This window comes from Hemitrygon akajei, chromosome 26 (assembly GCF_048418815.1).
Source record: "Hemitrygon akajei chromosome 26, sHemAka1.3, whole genome shotgun sequence".
NCBI lineage: Eukaryota > Metazoa > Chordata > Chondrichthyes > Myliobatiformes > Dasyatidae > Hemitrygon > Hemitrygon akajei.
Window position 1 is genome coordinate 28482782 of NC_133149.1, and position 19772 is coordinate 28502553.

The 19772-nt window shown below is 40.3% G+C and overlaps 1 protein-coding gene across 9 annotated transcripts in view; it reads left to right on the forward strand.

The window, feature by feature from the left end:
- Nucleotides 1-19772, forward strand: part of opcml (opioid binding protein/cell adhesion molecule-like) — a 2143861-nt gene that overhangs the window by 1770851 nt on the left and 353238 nt on the right. For all 9 annotated transcript variants that reach the window (XM_073029750.1, XM_073029746.1, XM_073029745.1 and 6 more), the window contains one exon: nucleotides 5910-6035. In XM_073029750.1, coding sequence (XP_072885851.1) covers nucleotides 5910-6035 — 126 coding nt within the window. The remainder of the gene's footprint in view (nucleotides 1-5909; nucleotides 6036-19772) is intronic.

A 19772-nucleotide genomic window follows, 5' to 3' on the forward strand; every position in this document is an offset into this window, starting at 1 on the left:
ACTGAAGAAAGGATAGAGACAATGGATAGAGTACAACAAAGGTTCACCAGATTGATTCCCCGGATGTGTTTGTCCTGTGAGGAATATCCGAGGGAATTTGGGAATATAACTTGCAATAGAGGTAATGATGTGCATTTGAAAAGCTGCAGTCCTCTATGTCCTCTTGTGCTCCCTCTGAGAGTAATTCAGATTCAAATTTATTTATCACATGTATCACACACCCACAAAACATACATTAACGGCCAACGCAACCTAAGGATGTGTGTGGGCAGCCCACAAGTGTCACCATGCATTCTGGCATCAACATAGCATACCCACAATGCTCAGCAGAACAACACAGAACACAAACAAACAGCAACAGTAAAACAAGTGCCCGTTCCTCCCTCCCACCAACTCCCCACACACCCATCCACACACAATCCTCCAATGTCAGATGGCGACCAATGGTGGCGCCTTCGTTGTACTGCATCAACAATTAGAGTGCAGCAGACAAGGGAAACTTCCATGGATAGGAACCCATTCTGATCTGCAGGACTCTTCTGAATTGAGAAGAGTGAAAGATGGCCCCATTGAAATTCTTATGAGACTTAACAGGGTGAGTGCAGTAATAATATTTCCCTGGCTGTGGTTTCTTTAACCAGATTCATTGTTACAAAATAAAGGCGCATGGCTGAGAAGAGGAAATTTCTTCTCCCAGGGGGGGATGACTCTTTGGCATTTTCTACCCAAGAAGACTGCGGAGGCTCTGTTTCTCAGTATATTCAAGACCAAAACCATTGGATTTTTAGTTATGAAGGAAGTCCATTGGTATGGTTTAGGGTTAGTACAGGAATATGACACTGATGTGAAATACCAGCCATATTAATTTCATATCCTTGTAAAACAGTATCTGAATCAGCCACAGAGCACTGAAAATATTTGCAGTGAGACACTTGACTGATTGAACAATTGATTCATTTATTGATAACTTAAAATCAGTGATGGCAAAACAACATGTAACGGACAAGTAATTATCATCTAGAATTCCTCACCGGATTGTTGGTGTTCTACGTGGAATGGCAAAGCAGACTAAAGGAGTAGTATTACAGAATCCTTCTTTTATTCTAATAAAGATTTCAGAGGCCGATTCTACCTCTGTGTTGACAGGTTGCATCAGTGAGTATATGAAAAGTAGAAGCAGGAATGGGCTAATCAGTCTTCACGCCCACTCCACCATTCATTAAGAAGTTGGCTGACTTTTCACTTCAGCCAAATTTTCCTCTGCTAACCCTTAACCTAAATTTTGCTTTGCTTTCTTTAATGTCTAAAATTCTATCAATAATGTATCTTGCTTACTGGGACACAAAGAAGCTGATTCTGCTGTCCTACCAGTTAGATTAATGCAAGGATTTCAGAATCAGAATCAGGTTCATTATCACTGATATATATCATGAAATTTGTTGCTTTGTGGCCATGGTACAGTGCATTAAAAAATTTCTATAAGTTATGAAAACTATAAATAAAATAGTGCTCAAGATGAACAAACTGTGCAGATAAGATAGCGATAAGATGCCTATCTCATTCCCCAGGCATTCCTGCTCCACTCATTGCAATTTAAATAAATTCAGGTATGTAAAGGCCAACTGTTCTGGAAGATTAATGGCCTTAACTTAAAAAAAAGTCACAGTCTGATGAGTAGGTGCTCTCATTTACCACTTAAGTATTGTGGGCATCCTGTTGAAATGGTAAATGCGAGTACCAACCAGCAGGGCAAGATAAGTTCCTATCACAGAATCTGCTCAATCTTTGTGTGCAAGTTCTTCAAAGTTATCAGTGTCATCACTTCATTATTGAAACATAGAAAACCTGCAACACAATACAGGCCCTTCGGTCCACAAAGTTGTGCCGAACATGTCCCTACCTCAGAAATTACTAGACTTCCCCATAGTCCTCTATTTTTCTAAGCTCCATGTACCTATCCAAAAAGCTCTTAAAAGACCCTATCGTATCCGCCTCCACCACTATTGCCGGCAGCCCATTCCACGTACTCACTATTCTCTGAGTAAAAAAAACTTACCCCTGACATCACCTCTGTACCTACTCCCCAGCACCTTAAATCTGTGTCCTCTTGTGGCAACCATCTCAGTCCTGGGAAAAAGCCTCCGACTATCCACACGATCAATGCCTCTCATCATCTTATGCAACTCTTTTAGGTCACCTCTCATCCTCTGTTGCTCCAAGGGGAAAAGGCCGAGTTCACTCAGCCTGTTTTCAGAAGGCATGCTCCCCAGTCCAGGCAACATCCTTGCAAATGTCCTCTGCACCCTTTCAATGGCTTCCACATCCTTCCTGTAGTGAGGCGACCAAAACTGAGCACAGTACTCCAAGTGGGGTTTAACCAGGGTCCTATATAGCTGCAACATTACCTCTCGGCTCCTAAACTCAATTCCATGCTTAATGAAGGCCAATACACTGTCTGCCTTCTTAATCACAGCATCAACCTGCACTGCTGCTTTGAGTGTCCTATGGACTTAGACCCCAAGATCCCTCTGATCCTCCACACTGCCAAGAGTCTTACCATTAATACTATATTCTGCCATCATATTTGACCTACCAAAATTAACCACCTCACACTTATCTGGGTTGAACTCCATCTGCCACTTCTCAGCCCAGTTTTGTATCCTATCGGTGTCCCGCTGTAACCTCTGACAGCCCTCCACACTATACACAACACCGCCAACCTTTGTGTCATCAGCAAACTTACTAACCCATCCCTCCACTTCCTTATCCAGGTCATTTATAAAAATCATGAAGAGTAAGGGTCACAGAACAGATCCCTGAGGCACACCACTGGTCACCGATCTCCATGCAGAATATGACCCGTCTACAACCACTCTCTGCCTTCTATGGACAAGCCAGTTCTGAATCCACAAAGCAATGTCCCCTTGGATCCTATACCTCCTTACTTCCTCAATAGGCCTTGCATGGGATACCTTATCAAATGCCTTGCTGAAATCCATATACACTACATCTACTGCTCTTCCTTCATCAATATGAACTGAGAGTCACATCCTCAAATTCAATCAGGCTTGTAAGGCACGACCTGCCCTTGACAAAGCCATGCTGACTATTCCTAATCATATTATACCTCTTCAAATGTTCATAAATCCTGCCTCTCAGGATCTTCTCCATCAACTTACCAACCACTGAAGTAAGACTCACTGGTCTATAATTTCCTGGGCTATCCCTACTCTATTTCTTGAATAAAGGAACAACATCCGCAAACTTCCAATCCTCTGGAACCTCTCCCATCCTCACTGATGATTCAAAGATCATCACCAGAGGCTCAGCAATCTCCTCTCTCGCCTCCCACAGTAGCCTGGGGTACATCTCATCCAGTCCCGACGAATTATCCAACTTGTTGCTTTCCAAAAGCTCCAGCACATCCTCTTTCTTAATATCTACATGCTCAAGCTTTTCAGTCTACTACAAGTCTGCACTACAATTACCAAGATCCTTTTCCATAGTGAATACTGAAGTAAAGTATTCATTAAGTACCCCTGCTGTGATGTAACCACCGAGATGTAACACTGAGCGTCATAGGAAGTCATTCCTACCCGTGGTCATCAAACTTTACAACTCCTCCCTCAGAGTGTCAGACACCCTGAGCCAATAGGCTGGTCCTGGACTTATCTCCACTTTGCATGATTAACTTATTAATATTTAATTATTTATGGTTTTATATTGCTATATTTCTTCACTATTCTTGGTTGGTGCGGCTGTAACGAAACCCAATTTCCCTCGGGATCAATAAAGTATGTCTGTCTGCCTGCTATTTCCTTCAGTTCCATACACACTTTCCCACTGTCAAACTTGATAGGTCCTATTCTTTCACGTCTTATCCTCTTGCTCTTCACATACTTGTAGAATGCCTTGGGGTTTTCCTTAATCCTGCCTGCCAAGGCCTTCTCATGGCCCATTCTGGCTCTCCTAATTTCCTTTTTAAGCTCCTTCCTGTTAGCCTTATAATCTTCCAGATCCCTAACATTACCTAACTCTCTGAACCTTTTGTAGGCTTTTATTTTCTTCTTGACTAGATTTATTATAGCCTTTGTATACCACGGTTCCTGTACCCTACTATAACTTCCCTGTCTCATTTCCTGTCTCGGCAGAACTCCACACAAATATCCCCTGAACATTTGCCACATTTCTTCCATACTTTTCCCAATTTAAGCATCCAATTTCCTGCCTGATAGCCTCACTCCAATTCCCCTTACTCCAATTAAACGCTTTTCTAACTTGTCTATTCCTATCTCGCTCCAATGCTATTGTAAAAGAGATAGAATTGTGATCATTATCTCCAAGATGCTCTCCCACTGAGAGACCTGGCACCTGACCAGGTTCATTTCCCAATAACAGATCAAGCACAGCCTCTCCTCTTTTAGGCTTATCTACATTGTGTCAAGAAGCCTTCCTGAACACACCTAACAAACTCCACCCCATCTAAACCCCTTGCTCTAGGGAGATGCCAATCAATATTTGGGAAATTAAAATCTCCCATCATGACAACTCTGTATTTATTACACCTTTCCAGGATCTGTTTCCCTATCTGCTCCTTGATATCCCTGTCACTATTGGGCAGCCGATAAAAAAACACCCAGTAAAGTTATTGACCCCTTCCTGTTCCTAACCTCCACTCACAGAGACTCCGAAGACAATCCCTCCATGATGTTCACCTTTTCTGCAGCCATGACACTATCTCTGATCTACAGTGCCACGCCCCTACCTCTTTGCATCCCTCCCTGTCCTTTCTGAAACATCTAAACCTGGCACTTGAAGTAACCATTCCTGCCCCTGAGCCATCCAAGTCTCTGTGATGGCCACCACATCATAGCTCCAAGTACTGATCCACGCTGTAAGCTCATCTGCTTTGTTCACAATACTCCTTGCATTAAATTAGACACATCACAAACCTTCGGTCTGAGTGCATCCCTTCTCTATCACCTGCCTATCCTCCCTCTCGCACTGTCTCCAAGCTTTCTCTATTTGTGAATCAACCTCCTCTTCCCCAGCCTCTTCAGTTCGGTTCCCACCCCCCAACAATTCTAGTTTAAACTCTCCCCAGTAGCCTTAGCAAACCTCCCTGCCAGGATATTGGTCCCCCTGGGATTCAAGTGCATCCTGTCCTTTTTGTGCAGGTCACACCTGCCTCAAAAGAGGTCCCAATGATCCAGAAATCTGAATCCCTGCCCCCTGCTCCAATCCCTCAGCCACGCATTTATCCTCCATCTCATTCTATTCCTATTCTCACTGTCACGTGGCAGAGGCAGTAATCCACTAGTGCAGGATATCCTGGTGTAGCTGATGTGAAACATATGCAGATACTGTTCGTTTTTGCCCCAATCATACAGAAATAATGTCAAGATGTAGCAGTGTGTTGACAACCCTTACAGTTGTACATTGAACATAGCAGCTAATTGCTTGTTATATTTTATTTTATGTGTCAATAATAAATCTGTGTCAAACCAAGGTGGAAGTTGCAATCTAAATCTAAGTGTCATTTTCATGATTATCTTGGATACCTACTTCATAAATCCTTTGGTATAGCATTTCCAATGAGAGGGAATTTGAATACAGTTTATAATTCTGCTATTTCTTAACAATTGAATGTTGAACCAAGTTAAGCATATTTCTAGAAATGACGTTATTATTTGGAAAATGACACTGTTGGGAAATATGTAATGACAGCATATTCTTTACCTGAAAACTGAGATGTGGTTAGAACTGAAATGTATTTCATTGTTTTGATATGCCCTTACACTGTGGAATGTTTGGTGAAGCATTAACATCTTCTAACTTTACAAAACACGGTCAGATGAATGACTTTATCTGAGTTTTAAAAACAATTGTTATGTTTTTGTCTCCTTCAGTTCCACCAAAAATTGTCAACATTTCCAGCAGTGTCTCTGTGAATGAGGGCAGCAATGTGACACTTCTGTGCCTCGCTATTGGACGACCAGAGCCCACCGTGACATGGCGCCATGTTTCTCCAACAGGTCAGTGCTTGTTCTTGATGTAACTTTGGAGAATGGAGATCTACACCAAAGAAATGATAATGAGCCATAATGCGGAAGGTGTGACCGAAGCTACCTAACTTTACGGCAATTCATGGCAGGTGTTGTTGATGGACAGGAGTGTGATCACCTTGTTTCTATGGTTACAAAGAAACTTGGGAAGATGCAATTCTTTAAGCTATGTGGTAAAGTAACTTCACATTGGAAAGGACACTTGTTATTCATATTTAGAAAGATTCCTGGAACATTATACTCTCTGTATTCATTGTTCTTCAGATTTATGTAGTTGGTGAGTTCAAAAAGAATCAGATTGTTTCAATTTCCAGTGAATCAGGTGGCTTTCAATAGTCTTTGTTATATTTGCCTATCATTTGGAGAGGTGTTGATGTGGAACATTTTTATATGCTTTGGAGTGATAAATTATTGATATTTTCATTTCAAACATGTCCAAGTTAAGCCAAAGAAAACAGGTTTTTGCAGTACTGCAGTGTATTTGTTGGTCATTGTGATAATCCATGGATTCATAAGATTTTGTTTGTACTCTATGGTTTGTCATATTGTGAGCACCAAGCTTAAATTGTTAAACTGAGCATTACATTGGACAAAAGCCTCAAGGAAGAAATAAGGTCCAAATTGGATAATGTTGAGATAATTCGAGGTGGCTCAAGCATGCCTTCAGGAGATCCAAGTATTTGGTCAAAACTCTCACTTGATTAAAACTGTAGGTAACTATCACAAAAAATACTTCTGTTACTCTACCTTGATTTCACATTTCAGGATGCTGTATTCCCTGGGGCATGTATTCCCATTATCCATGACTTTCAAGATTCCTTCTCCAAGTCCATATATTGATCAGGAAAAACTCTGTACAGAAAAGCTAGTCCATATTGGGGCGGTAGGGTAGAGGAGGTTAGCATAATGCTATTACAGTGCCAGTAACCTAGCACAAACAAGAGAAAATTTGCAGAAGCTGAAGATCCAAGCAACACACACAGAATGCTGGAGGAACTCAGCAGGCCAGGCAGCATCTGTGGAAATGTACAAACAAGCTGGATGAACTCAGCAGGTCGGGCAGCATCCGTTGAAAGGAGCAGTCAATGTTTCGGGTTGGGACCCTTCGTCAGGACTGACTTAGTCCTTTCAACGGATGCTGCCCGACCTGCTGAGTTCATCCAGCTTTTTTGTACGTCTTGATTTGACCACAGCATCTGCAGTGTACTTTGTGTTTAGCATCTATGGAAAAGAGTACAGTTGACATTTCGGGCTGAAACCCTTCATTTCAGTGTGAAACGTCGACTGTTTACTCTTTTCTATAGATGCTACCTGGCCTGCTGAGTTCCTCCAGCATTTTGTGTGTGTTGCCAGTGACCCAAGTTCATTTACACCACTGCCTATAAGGAGTTTGTACATTCTCCCTGTGACCATGTGAGTTTCTTCCGTATCCCTCCCACATTCCAAAGATGTACTTGTTAGTAGGTTAATTGGTCACGTGCAAGTAATGGGGCAGCATAGGCTTGCTGGGCTAGAAGGGCCTTTTACCATGCCCTAAATGCAGAAAAAAATAATTATGTACATCTTACTGAGATATGAACGGCAGAGTTTTGTAGAATCATTTTGTCTGTAAGCTATAAAACAAAGAGTATTTTATGTTGTCACCTACCTGTCAAATGTCTGTTGCCATCAGTGTGAGCTTGTCAGCGAATGTTTTAGTGAAACAAAGATGAGTGACAGGAAGGATTATTTTGTGGTTTGGTTGTGAAGAAATGCAACCAAATGTTACGTTGTGAAAGTGCTCAGGAAATGTGCATGTATTATTTTATATAACAGTTTTCTGTCAGTTATGTCTTCCTTTGAGAGCAGTATGGCAGCTGACAGTGTCATGCCTGTCAGTCAGATGCATGCTTTTGTTGGACTTCATCACTTTGTCTCAAATAATTGTGAGAAAAAATACAAGAATGATTTTCCAAAAATAGTTGATGGCTGCAGCAATTTCACATTCGAGATGAAGGAGTTGGTCATACACAGAAAGATTAGAAATGAACATTTAACTAATATTTAGTTAGTAGAACAGAATAAAATAGGAATCAAACATTGGTTTCTGCTTGGCATAAGTGACAGAAAGTGGTCAGTCATATTTCAAAGCATTACAGTAGAAATTGCTGTGTTTATTTTTCAGATGTAGATGAGAAAGTGATAGAGAATTTATATCTGCCCAAGCTCAAACCAGAAGTGAGGTTAGTTATAACATTGAATTATTTCGGAAGAGCAGGAATAATTTCCCAGACCCCACAGTTGAGGTAATTTCACACTAACCCCCAACAATGCAAACTCCCTTATCACTTGCCCACCCTTTTGAGCCCAGCCCAATAATAATCCTGAAGGCAAGTTTATTCCGAAGGAAGGACAAGCTGCATGAAAGGACACAGACAATATAAGAAGATAAAGTGACCCAATTTGGCTGTCCTTGGGCATCTTTGATCTGCCCCAAAATGAATGTCAAATTAATTTCTATACTATTTTCTTTTATATTTCAATACTGGGAATTAACAGGTTAGATAGACTGTTTTGATAACAGAGAACCCACAATTATCTTTGAATTAAATGCTTGATAGATTAACATAGAGCTATGTTTCTATAAAATGCTTTCTCGCTGGATGAAACATATAATTTACTGTTCACTTTTGTCTAGTTAATGAATGAGGTACAAGGAAAATTGTTGCACAGTGGATAAATGCAAAAAAAACAAATTAATGTACAATTCAGCTGTGACAGAATTCAGTTCATGCATAAAATCTCTTTGCCATAGTACATCTTTCCTGTAAGTATTACTCACAAGGTGCCTCGCAATATGTACAGTAATGTAACTGCCCTCCTCCATTTTGTCTGGTTTGTTGCCCTTTTCCCTGCTTCAGTCATTTAGTCTTCTTTCCTTCTCTCAATGAGTGTGCTGATTCCTGCGGAAAGGTTTCGGTCTGAAACGTTGACTGTACTCTTTTCCTAGATGCTGCCTGGCGTGCAGAGCTCCCCCAGCATTTTGTGGGTGTTGCTCGGATTTCCAGCATCTGCAGATTTTCTCTTGTTTGTGCTGATTCATATTGTACTTCTAGTCTGATCCACTGCTTGATCCTTCTATCATTCTGCAACCTTGCGAGTATAAGGCTGTCCATTCAATCCTGAGAACGTGTTTAAGATGTAGCATGTGAATCAGGTCTTTCTCCAAGTTTTGATAGGCCTAATTTTTCAGTTAATTTTTGGCCAATTTAAATTTTGCCCATCTCAACTCCATTTTATACTCCTTTTGTCAGCTCTCTTTCCACCTCCACATATTGTCTAATGCTTTCCACTCTTACCATTTCCAATCTTTTGGTCTCACCCACTCATCCTCACCACAGATATCTCATCCCCACAACGCCCACAAGATATTCTCAGAGCCTGTGCTTCTACCTTCAATGGTGGCCAAGCTAATTGCAATTCGCTACCCTTCGTCCCCACTTGGTTGAGGTAGATCTTGCATTGAAAAGCTCCACTCATTTTCTCCATATGAAGATATTGTGATGGGGTTTCATATGAGTCCAAGTATATCTATCTCCTGGGGGCAAATCAGTGGAAAATTCTACATTCTAGTATTTACTCTGACCTCTTTTTTGGTCAATACAGTGATGCCTGTGTGCCATTCCTTGCTTTTACCTCAAATTAGTAACATTTGCAACTTTCCTACTAACTTCCACCCATCTTTCCCTTCACTTGTTCTGTCTGCTGATTTTCCTTTCTTTTCCTAATTCTATATCTGAAGAGTATATTTGTAGCAGTATCCACCACAAACCCTCTGACCCTTACACCTACTTGACTACATATCATTCCAATAATTTTCTGCTAGGACTCCAATCTTGTTTTTTCCAAATCGTCAATCAGTCGCATGGTCCATAGTGACCTGTGTTGTATCTACCCTTCTTAGTTGCGGATTTCCCTCCTTTGTGATTGGCGTGCTGTGTCCCCATTTCCCACACCTCTGCTGACATCCTATATGATCGGGTGTCATATGCTCCTATTTTTTTATTTCAGCAGCCTCTACATTCATTATCTGTCATTCTTGGCACCTCCAGTATGATTCCAGCACCGTCAGGTTTTCTGCAATGCTCTCGCTTCAGCATGATGATGAGACTGTTCATTCTCTTATACCCAGTTCCACTCTACAACCCCTCACACCCACACATTTTCATGCATGCAAAGGAGATGTAACATCTGCCCTTTGACGTCCTCCTTTTCCACCATTCACAGCCCTGACCATTCTCACAGGGCAGTTCTCCTGTACAGTAAGAGAACAAACAAAGATGGCACGACTGCTTTAGTGCTTACATTTTGTTGATGTACAGACACATTGAAGATCTGTTTGCCAATGTTGCTTCAAGTCTTTTTTAAACTTTTAATACCTACACTTGGCAGCCAATAAGACTCCAACAAATCTTGCCTAACCAAACCCTTCTGATTATGTAGGTTGTGGCTTTCCATATATATCGCAGCTTCCATATTGAGTGCAATGATTTCAGGAAACAGTTCCCCAATTGTAAATGCATCTCTCCTCCAGGCCAGACAGTTAATTTTGTGATTTACTTTGTATCTTTGCTAGCAGCATCACCAGCCTATTTTGCCTTACTCTTGCTTGTCATTTAATCAGACCTTCCTTCTCATGCCCTCCACACTTCCTTTACATCCTGAAGTTATACCGATGGCTTCTTTGTGTTCTAAAGGAAGGTCATCAACCTGAAATGTGAGTGCAGCTCCTCCCTCCAGAAATGCTTTTGAACTTTGTATGCACTTTCACCATGTTGTTGATTTGCCACCATCTGTAATTATTTTCCAACTCTGCTGGTGGGCATTGTGGCTTCCCTTGCAATTGCTCGAGATGCAGTAGACGGATCAAATCTTGTACTGACATGGTCTGTGAGGCTCAATTCTGTATTAGGAATGATACAACATAGCGCCTATGAGTACACATGAGTACACGTGTACTTCAGAGTACACGTGTTTTATTTGTACCGTGGACAGCATTCTAACTGGCCGCATCACAATCTGGCATGGTGGGGCTATACCACTGCACAGGATCGAAGTAAGCTGCAGAGAGTTGTAAACTTAGATCAATTATGTGTACTGATCTCTGTAGTATCTAGGACATCTTCAAGGGGCGGTGCCTCAGAAAGGCGATGTCTATCATTAAGGACCTCCATCACCCAGGACATGCCCTCTTCTCATTGCTACCATCTGGAAAGAGGGACAGAAGCCTGAAGGCACACACTCAGCAATTCAGGAACAGCTTCCTTCCCTCTGCCATCGGATTTCTGAATGGACATTGAACCCATGAACGCTACCTCACTACTTTTTTATTTCCTATTTTTTGCACTACTAATTTATTTATTATACATTTTAATTCACAGTCTTTTCTCTCAATTATCATGTATTGCATTGTACTGCTGCTGCAAATCTGACCAATTTCATGACGTATGCTGGTGATATTAAACCTGATTCTTATTCTGATCTGACTGGAGAAACTGTGATACCTATTTCAGTCTGAGCCATTCTTCCATCTATATCCCTTAGTTTGAGTACTTGTATGTAGCTAATGTTCAAATGTTTGGAGTTCTCTGCAAATTTGAAGAACCGTAACCTATAAGACTATGAACCAAGAACTAGGAAGTGAGATTAACCCAGTCCACTTCTTGACCTGTAAGGGTATGCAAGAGTGAATGATCTGTAATGTGAATTTCCATGATACAGTTGTTTTCGAGAGAATGGTATGTTTGACATCACAGTTTAGTGTGAGTGATGTGAATTCATTTTTAAAATTCATCCAAAAAAAGTGGCAAAAAATGAATGTTGGCTTGTCTTGCCGGTATTGGATTCCATCAGTATGGGTGGGAATTGTGTGCAGATAAGCCCAAAAGTACAGCATAGGGTTCTTGAAGCACAGACTCAATGGAATTGAGCTTTCTCTACTAACTGTGTACATGGGCATGTAAAGGTATTATCTGTTAATATGGTGATGGTGGAGGCACAAGTGATAGGAGTGTTTACTGTGAATGCCTGCAAGAAAATGACTCAGTATGGTATGTGCACTTTGATAAAAAATTTACTTTGAACTTTTTTTTAAGAGGCACTCTGGCAATTGTATATGCAGTGAATGAAAGGGTATGGAACACGTGCAGGCAGAAGGAACTAATGTAATTAGACATCCTTAGCTTATTCAGTTTGGCAGAACTTTGTGGGCCAAAGGGCCTGTTCTTGTGCTGTACTGTTCTATGTTCTAAAGTAAGTCAGAAGGTTAAATTGTAACAGATTTCTGAAGTCAAGACCATTAAATTACAGTAACAATTCTCTTGTGTCTTCAGAATAAAACATGCAAGAAAAGACAATTACTTCCTTCAAAAGGCTAACAGTTAACTTTAATCCCGGAAGGCAAAATTTTTCTTCTTTGGAATTCAGGAAGCTGAACTAATTTCCTTTCTGTCCTTCCTCACAGTTCTAGCTTTAGCAATGAAACACTTGAATTCACGTTTAAGCACCTGTCTCAAATAGAAGCAATATCTGGAGGGGAGGCCGTGGCCATAAGACCCAAAGACATAGGAGCAGAATTAGGCCATTCAGCCCATTGAGTTTGCTCCGCCACTCCATCATGGTTGAACCCGGATCCCACTCAACCCCATACACCTGCCTTCTCGCCATATCCTTTGATATCCTGACCGATCAGGAAACGATCAAATTCCACCTTAAATATACCCATGGGCTTAGCCTCAACCGCAGTCTGTGCCAGAGCATTCCACAGATTCAGTACTCTGGCAAAAAAAAAAATTCCTCCTTACCTCTGTTCTAAAAATTTTGAGGCTGTGCCCTCGAGTTCTGGATACCCTCACCATAGGAAATATCCTTTCCACATCCACCCTATCTTTTCAGCATTTGGTAGGTTTCAATGAGATTCCTCCACCCCCCCCCCCCCCCACATTCTTCTAAATTCCAGTGAGTACAGGCCCAAAGCTGCCAAACGCTCCACACATGTTAACCGCTTCGTTCCCAGAATCATCCTCATAAACCTCCTCTGGACTCTCTCCAATGACAACACATCCTTTCTGAGATATGGGGCCCAAAACTGTTGACAACACTACCAGTGCGGCCTGATTAGTGTCTTATAAATCCTCAGCATTATCTCCTTACTTTTATATTCTATTCCTCTTGAAATAAATGCCAATATTGTATTTGCCTTTCTTACCACAGGCTCAACCTGTAAATTAACCTTATGGGAGTCTTGCACGAGGATTCCCAAGCCCCTCTGCACCTGGATGGTAATTCATAGAATGATATAGCTCATGTATCTAAAACATTTCTTAAAAGAGCTATTGAAAACTGCAGGTAGAGTCATTTAGAAATCAACCCCATCCCTGTACCATGGTTTGCCTTTGGGGGGCATTAGGGGTCTTGGGCAGTCAGTGCTTCACTGCATCTCCATGCTGCTTCTCCCAGTCCTTCGGGTCCTTGAGAGCAGTTATGGCTGTACCAGGGATTCCCAGCTCTCTTTTTTTTGTTTTGTCAGAAAATTACTGACTCATGTCAGTGTCATAGGAGACAATCAACTGTCCTTCCAAATATGGAAGTTTCTGTACAATGCAGAACTGTCCACAGCCCTTAATTATATGTTCTATTTTGCTTCCTCCCAAAGTTTAATCAATACCTTATTGTTCCTGGAAATCCAAAATAACTCTTATCCATTGTATTTGATAACACCTTGTTCATTATTTGCCTCCATTTTTATAGACAAGATCAGGCACTAAAAGGCTGTAAGATGGCAGAAGAAGCAAGAAATAATGAGCAATCCGAATGATTGAACTGGGATAGAATATTATTTTCTGTCTTATTCCATAGAGATAAATTGCTTCCATTGAACAAAGTAAATCTCTGTCCCTTTACCTTACTGTGGAATAGAACATCTTAACGATTTAACTCGAGGCTCATTTTATCTGCTGGTAACAAAGTCCATTTTTGGAGAAATTGAAGAAGTGCATGTATGATCGACATGAAGAATTTGCCCAAGTCCCAAAAGAATGCTGTGTTTATCCCTGAGGAATGCAATTATTCAAATGGAAATTTGAATCTTCTCACATGCAACCTTGAATGTAAAATTAAATAAAATTATAAAATTTGAAGTTTGTCTGTATCTATTTTTTGTATATGGATTGATAACAAATTTAAGCTAAGCGCAGTGATGATATTCAGTTTTTTTAAGGAAGGAATATAATCGAATCTAAAGGGACTGGCTGATGTGTTAACAATGTGATGTATTCCTGCTTGTGATAAGAGCACCATTTTTAATTTGTGTTTTAAGTTTGTTTACCGCTGTGTGCAGTTTTTCCAGAGAAGATATATTAAAATATCATCAATTTGTATCAAGGGCAAGATATGATAATGTAATCCTTGTTTGATTTAGTTTACTGTGGTCACAGGCAGATGAGGGTTTGATTTCCCTCTTCTTCTGAGGATGATTTGCTTTCATTGTGGGTCTTTGGGCTCTGAGGTGGTTGATGAGGCCAATCTGAAACTGCCAAATTTGCCAGAGATCCGATAGGCAGTGCTTAGTGAATTGGCTGGGGCTTTAATTAATGAGATCATGCACACCCTCTTTTATTAGCAAAAGACAGCCTGATGTTCTTGAAGTTCCCTGTGCCCCCTGAATGCTCCTTCTCCATTTTGAGTTGGCATGAGTCTGGGATCCCCAGGGGTTTATAGGGATGTTGCACCTTTTCATGAAGGTTTTATGGAAATCTTTTTAACATTTTCCTCTGCCCAGTTGGTAAGCTCTTACTGTTTGGGATTGTATTAAGTGGTCATTTTCTGATCAAATTCTGTTTAGAACCATCCATGCCCTTTAAAGCAGATGAAACCAATTAGTTTTTGTAGTTATTCCTTGTTTAGGACAATTGTTTCTCGCTCTAGTCTTTATCCTCTTGCTGTCAATGTTGATGAAGCCTGGGTGGGACAATGGTGGACCTCGTGGAGCTCCTGCCTTGGTGTGGCAGTGACTTGGGTTGAATCCTGAGTTCTATTGCTGTTTAGATGAAACTTGTGTGTCTCTTTGTGACTTCCTATGCTTAGAACATTGAGATCTACAACACTGGACAGGCCATTCACCTCATGATTTTGTATAAGTCTTGGTGCCAAATTATACTAAGTACCTTCTCACTGTGTATCACCCATTTTCCTCCATTCCCTTCATATCCAGGAGTCTATTGAATAGTCTCTTATCTCCACCAAGCTACCTGGTTCCACCACTACCCCTGGGTAATTCAATCCAGGCACCTACTGTTCTCCACATAAAAAAACTTCTTCCTCATATCACCTTTAAGCTTCCCTGTCTTACGTTCAAAGCATGTCCCTTGGTATTTGACATCACTGCTGCGTTAAAATGTGTATATCTGTAGTGATAACCTGGTACTCCATGGACAACATTATTGCAGCTTTTCACCTCAATATAAGAAAGGAAGCAGAATTATGCCATCTGACCCTTTGAGTCTGCATTCCTATTCATTATGATGAAGACGGATCTTCAACCTGAGGACTACTTTTCAGCATAATCCTTATACTTTGAATCTTGATTTCCTTAATATCTAGATGTGTATATTGGGGTGGCATGGTAACGTAATGGTTAGGACAGCACTTCACAGTACCTGCGATTCGGGTTCAATTCCCACCGCTGCCTGTAAGGACCTGTTGTGTCCTCCCCGTGACCGTGTGAGCTTCCTCCGGGTGCTCCAGTTTCCTCCTGTTATGTTTTGTAACTTCAAAACATTAAATTAATTGAAAGGAAAAACACAGAAGTCTGGGACTGCAGGTTTAACTTCATGTTTTCTTTAACTGAGGTGTGCACGTATCACATGGTAGTGTGATGTATCCAATTAAATTATTTTTACCTATAACCCGTAATTAATTATTTAAACGAAGAAAGATGCGTAATTAAACTATATATGCGTGTGTGTGTATATGATATTATTGAAATATCAAATACACAACACCTTTCACCATCCAAATATGTACTGCTTTGTACTGGTTATTGTAAATTTTCCTATTACTAGGCTTGGGTTAAATCAGGAGTGGCTGGCCGGCGTGGCTCAAAAGGCCAAAAGGGCCTGTTATGTGCTGTATCTCAAAAAATAAATAAAGATAAATGTATTGATCGATGTTTTGAATGAACACAACAAATACACCTCCACCACCCTCCCTAATTCTACACTGGGTGCTCTGGCTTCCTCCAACATCCCAACAATATGTGGGTTGATAGTTAATTGGCCAATCTAAATTGATAAGTGTTAGAATCTCAGGGGAGCTGATAGGAATATCTGGAGAATAAGTTACAGAAAGAAAAAAAATATTGGGGCAATGGGTTTGTCCAGTGAGTCAGAATAGTTTCAGTAAACCAACATGAGGACTTATGAATAGGACAGGAAAGAGTGCTTTGAAGGTATGTGATGTCTTGGGATGTCAGATAAATTTCGAGAGATTGATAAATGGAAATTATCTTGGTTGCTGGAATCTCTGTATTGAAGCATCTGAACAATTTTGTGGAATGGGTGATATTCAACAGTACTGGGAGCTGTTAAATTTCCCTTCAAAATGCCAGAGACTGCCCATGTTAGCTGAGCTCTGCAGTATGCTAATGAGGTTCCTTTGTTGGCTGAATAAATATTCACAAAACTTCTAAAAAAGATATATTTGAAATCATTTATTGTACTTCTACATAAAGTGCATGTCATTGTTGCTTCTCCCTTATCTGTTAAAGGTATTTGTATACAAGATAATGATTCCGAACACGTTGTGTATTAAGCAATCTATTAGACAGGAAAAAATTTGTAATCTGTAGCTGTTTGTTGGAGTTATAAGAATGTAGTGATAAAATGTTTCTCATTTTTTAAGTTAATGTTCAAATTATGAGTTTGAATCCATCATGCTGTGTAAAATTGCACAGTGGAGACACTTCAGTCTAGACTTCACCACAGAGAGGGAACAGAACTCTGATTTCTTATGTTGAGGACTAAGTTATAATGAAGAGGCTTTAATTTGTAGATTTTTTAGTTTTATGATGAGATGAATAAGGCAGAGCCATACGTAGCCGGAAAATCTAAGTCGATTAGAGCAAGATAATGCCAAGCACATGACAGCAGGGCAAAGGGAGATGGATATAAACTGGCATAGATATCTAATTCTGGACAGATCACCAGAAGCACTTATTATGGAAGAAAAATCAGTACTTTTATGTGTCTTCGAGAGCGGGGCTGGTTATGGAGATACTAAATGTTCTCCTCAGTCTTTTGGTATCTTTGTTATTGCTGTATTCCTTCATAGACGGTTTCTTCTAGCTCCAGTTTTTTAATTTAATTTTTTCTTATGATTAAATGTAAATTATTTTTGTTTGAATTCAATTTGAGATTTAATGATGGCATCAAATTCTGAAAGTGAATTTCAGGAATTCTGCCACAGTAAATAATTTATTGGTAATACTTTTGCTGTGCAAATACCTAGGAGGTTATCATTGCTTGCCATTATTACGGGATAAAACTGACAGCAACCTCTGGTGTTAATATGCATAGCTAAATCTAGGTATCCGTAATTATACCCTGGAACACCACAGACTATATTATTTCAGCCTTTCACCTTAGCAATAATGATAAAGGAGAGCAGTATTATGCAATCAGGTCCTTTGACTCCACTCTGCTATTCATAAAAATCAAGACTGATCTTCAAACTGAGCATAATTTTCAGCACAGTCCATTTATTCTGTTCCTTGATTCCTTTAATATCCAGAAATATATTGGTCTATGCTTTGAATGAACACATAAAATGAGCTCCCATCACCATCCACAATTCCAGAACGTCACCACCTTCTGAGTAAAGAAATATCTTGCACTTCACTCCTAAGTGGCTTCTCATTATTTGAAGCAGCATTCTTGGTTCTAGATCCCTTGGTCACGAGAAAACAATTTCTCCATATTTCATCAGTCCAGGCCTTTGAGAATTTTGTGAGTGTTTTATTAGGTCTCCTCTGTTTCTGAGCTTGAAAGACTACAGAGCCACTCTATTCAATTTCTCCCCTTACAATGAACCCACCTTCCCTGCAAGCAGTTTAGTGTATCTTCCCTGACTTCCCTTGATGACAAGGGCATCTAGTGTATTGAAATCAACACATTCTGCAAATACAATATGATTTCCCTATTCCTGGATGTAAATCATATAATTTGCCTTCTGAACCTGCAAAATCCCTTCACTTTTCTACAAGTAACTATGAGATGAAGAGGAGCTTCACCACAGTATTGCTGAGGGTCGAGCTTTTTGGTTATGGGGAGAAATTGGATAGGTCGGATTTCTCTTCACTGGTGTGGGGGAGGCGAAGGATGAACTTGGATAGAGGTACACACAATTGTGAGAGGCGTAGATAGGCTAGGTATTTGGAAACCTATTCCCAAAGCAGAGGTGCCTAAATCCAGAGGGCGTACATAGGCTTATGATAAAGGACAGAGGAGATCTGAAGAATAGTGTTTTTCTTTATCTAGAGGCTTGTTGGGAGAAATGCACACAATGTTTAAGAAATATTTAGATGAACACTTGGATCGACAGGGCATTGGAAGCTTCTGCTGATCAATTGCTTGTAAATGGATGAGCATTAACAGCTTCTGGATGTGGTGGCAGAAGAGCCTATTTCTGTGCTCTATGGTTCTTTATCTCTGCATCTATGTCACCTTGAACTTCAACCCTCAGTACCTAAGAAATGCTATGCTTTATTCTTCTTTCCACTTAATATTCCATTTGCCATGTTCCTGTCCACTTGCTCAGCCTGTCTCTTTCTGTTCAGGATTCAAGACTATTTAATGTCATTTCCAGTACATGAGTGTAAAGGAGAACAAAATTATGGTTCTGCTAGATCTAATGCAACACAAAAAAACACAATAAAGTAAAGAACACAAAAATAAAAAGACATAATAAATATCAGTACATAAGCTAGCTTGCATGCATAGATTGATTTAATGTCCATAATGTGATGGTAGGTGCAGGAGTGACTGTACATAAAGTGACTGACAGAAAATGATAAGGTACCAGTAGTGGTGGTGGGTGATCTGGAAGGGTGGGTTAATGGGTGGAGGTGTGGATCAGCCTTGCTGCTTGCTTGAAGCCTTCTTCTGTCTTTTGTATTTTAAACACACACACACACACACACACACACACACACACACACACACACACTCTCTCTCTCTCTCTCTCTCTCTTTCCCCCCTCCCTCCCCCTCTCCCTCTTCTCCCCCCCCCCCCCTCACTCCTCAGCCAGATTATATGTCAAACATATACTGATGGGTAAATGCAAAATATGGTGCAACACTTCTCCATATTCCTGAGGAAGTTCCCACATTGATTGCAGCTTCTGGGTCTGGTTTAGCTATCTACTTTGTAAACAGTCAAACTGAAGAGTTTTCACTGTGGCACACAGGCAGCAATGTATTAAATAAAGATAAATATCTATTCCATTTAGATAATTATACAGAGAACAAAATAAAAATTGGATGCAAATGAAATTAAAGATTAAAGATAAAATGGTAAAAGAAACATTAATTTCCTGTCTAGGATATGTGTATTCACACTGATTAACTTAATTTTTCAGGGTCAAAGAGGTTGTTCAACAGTAATTTTTTGTTAT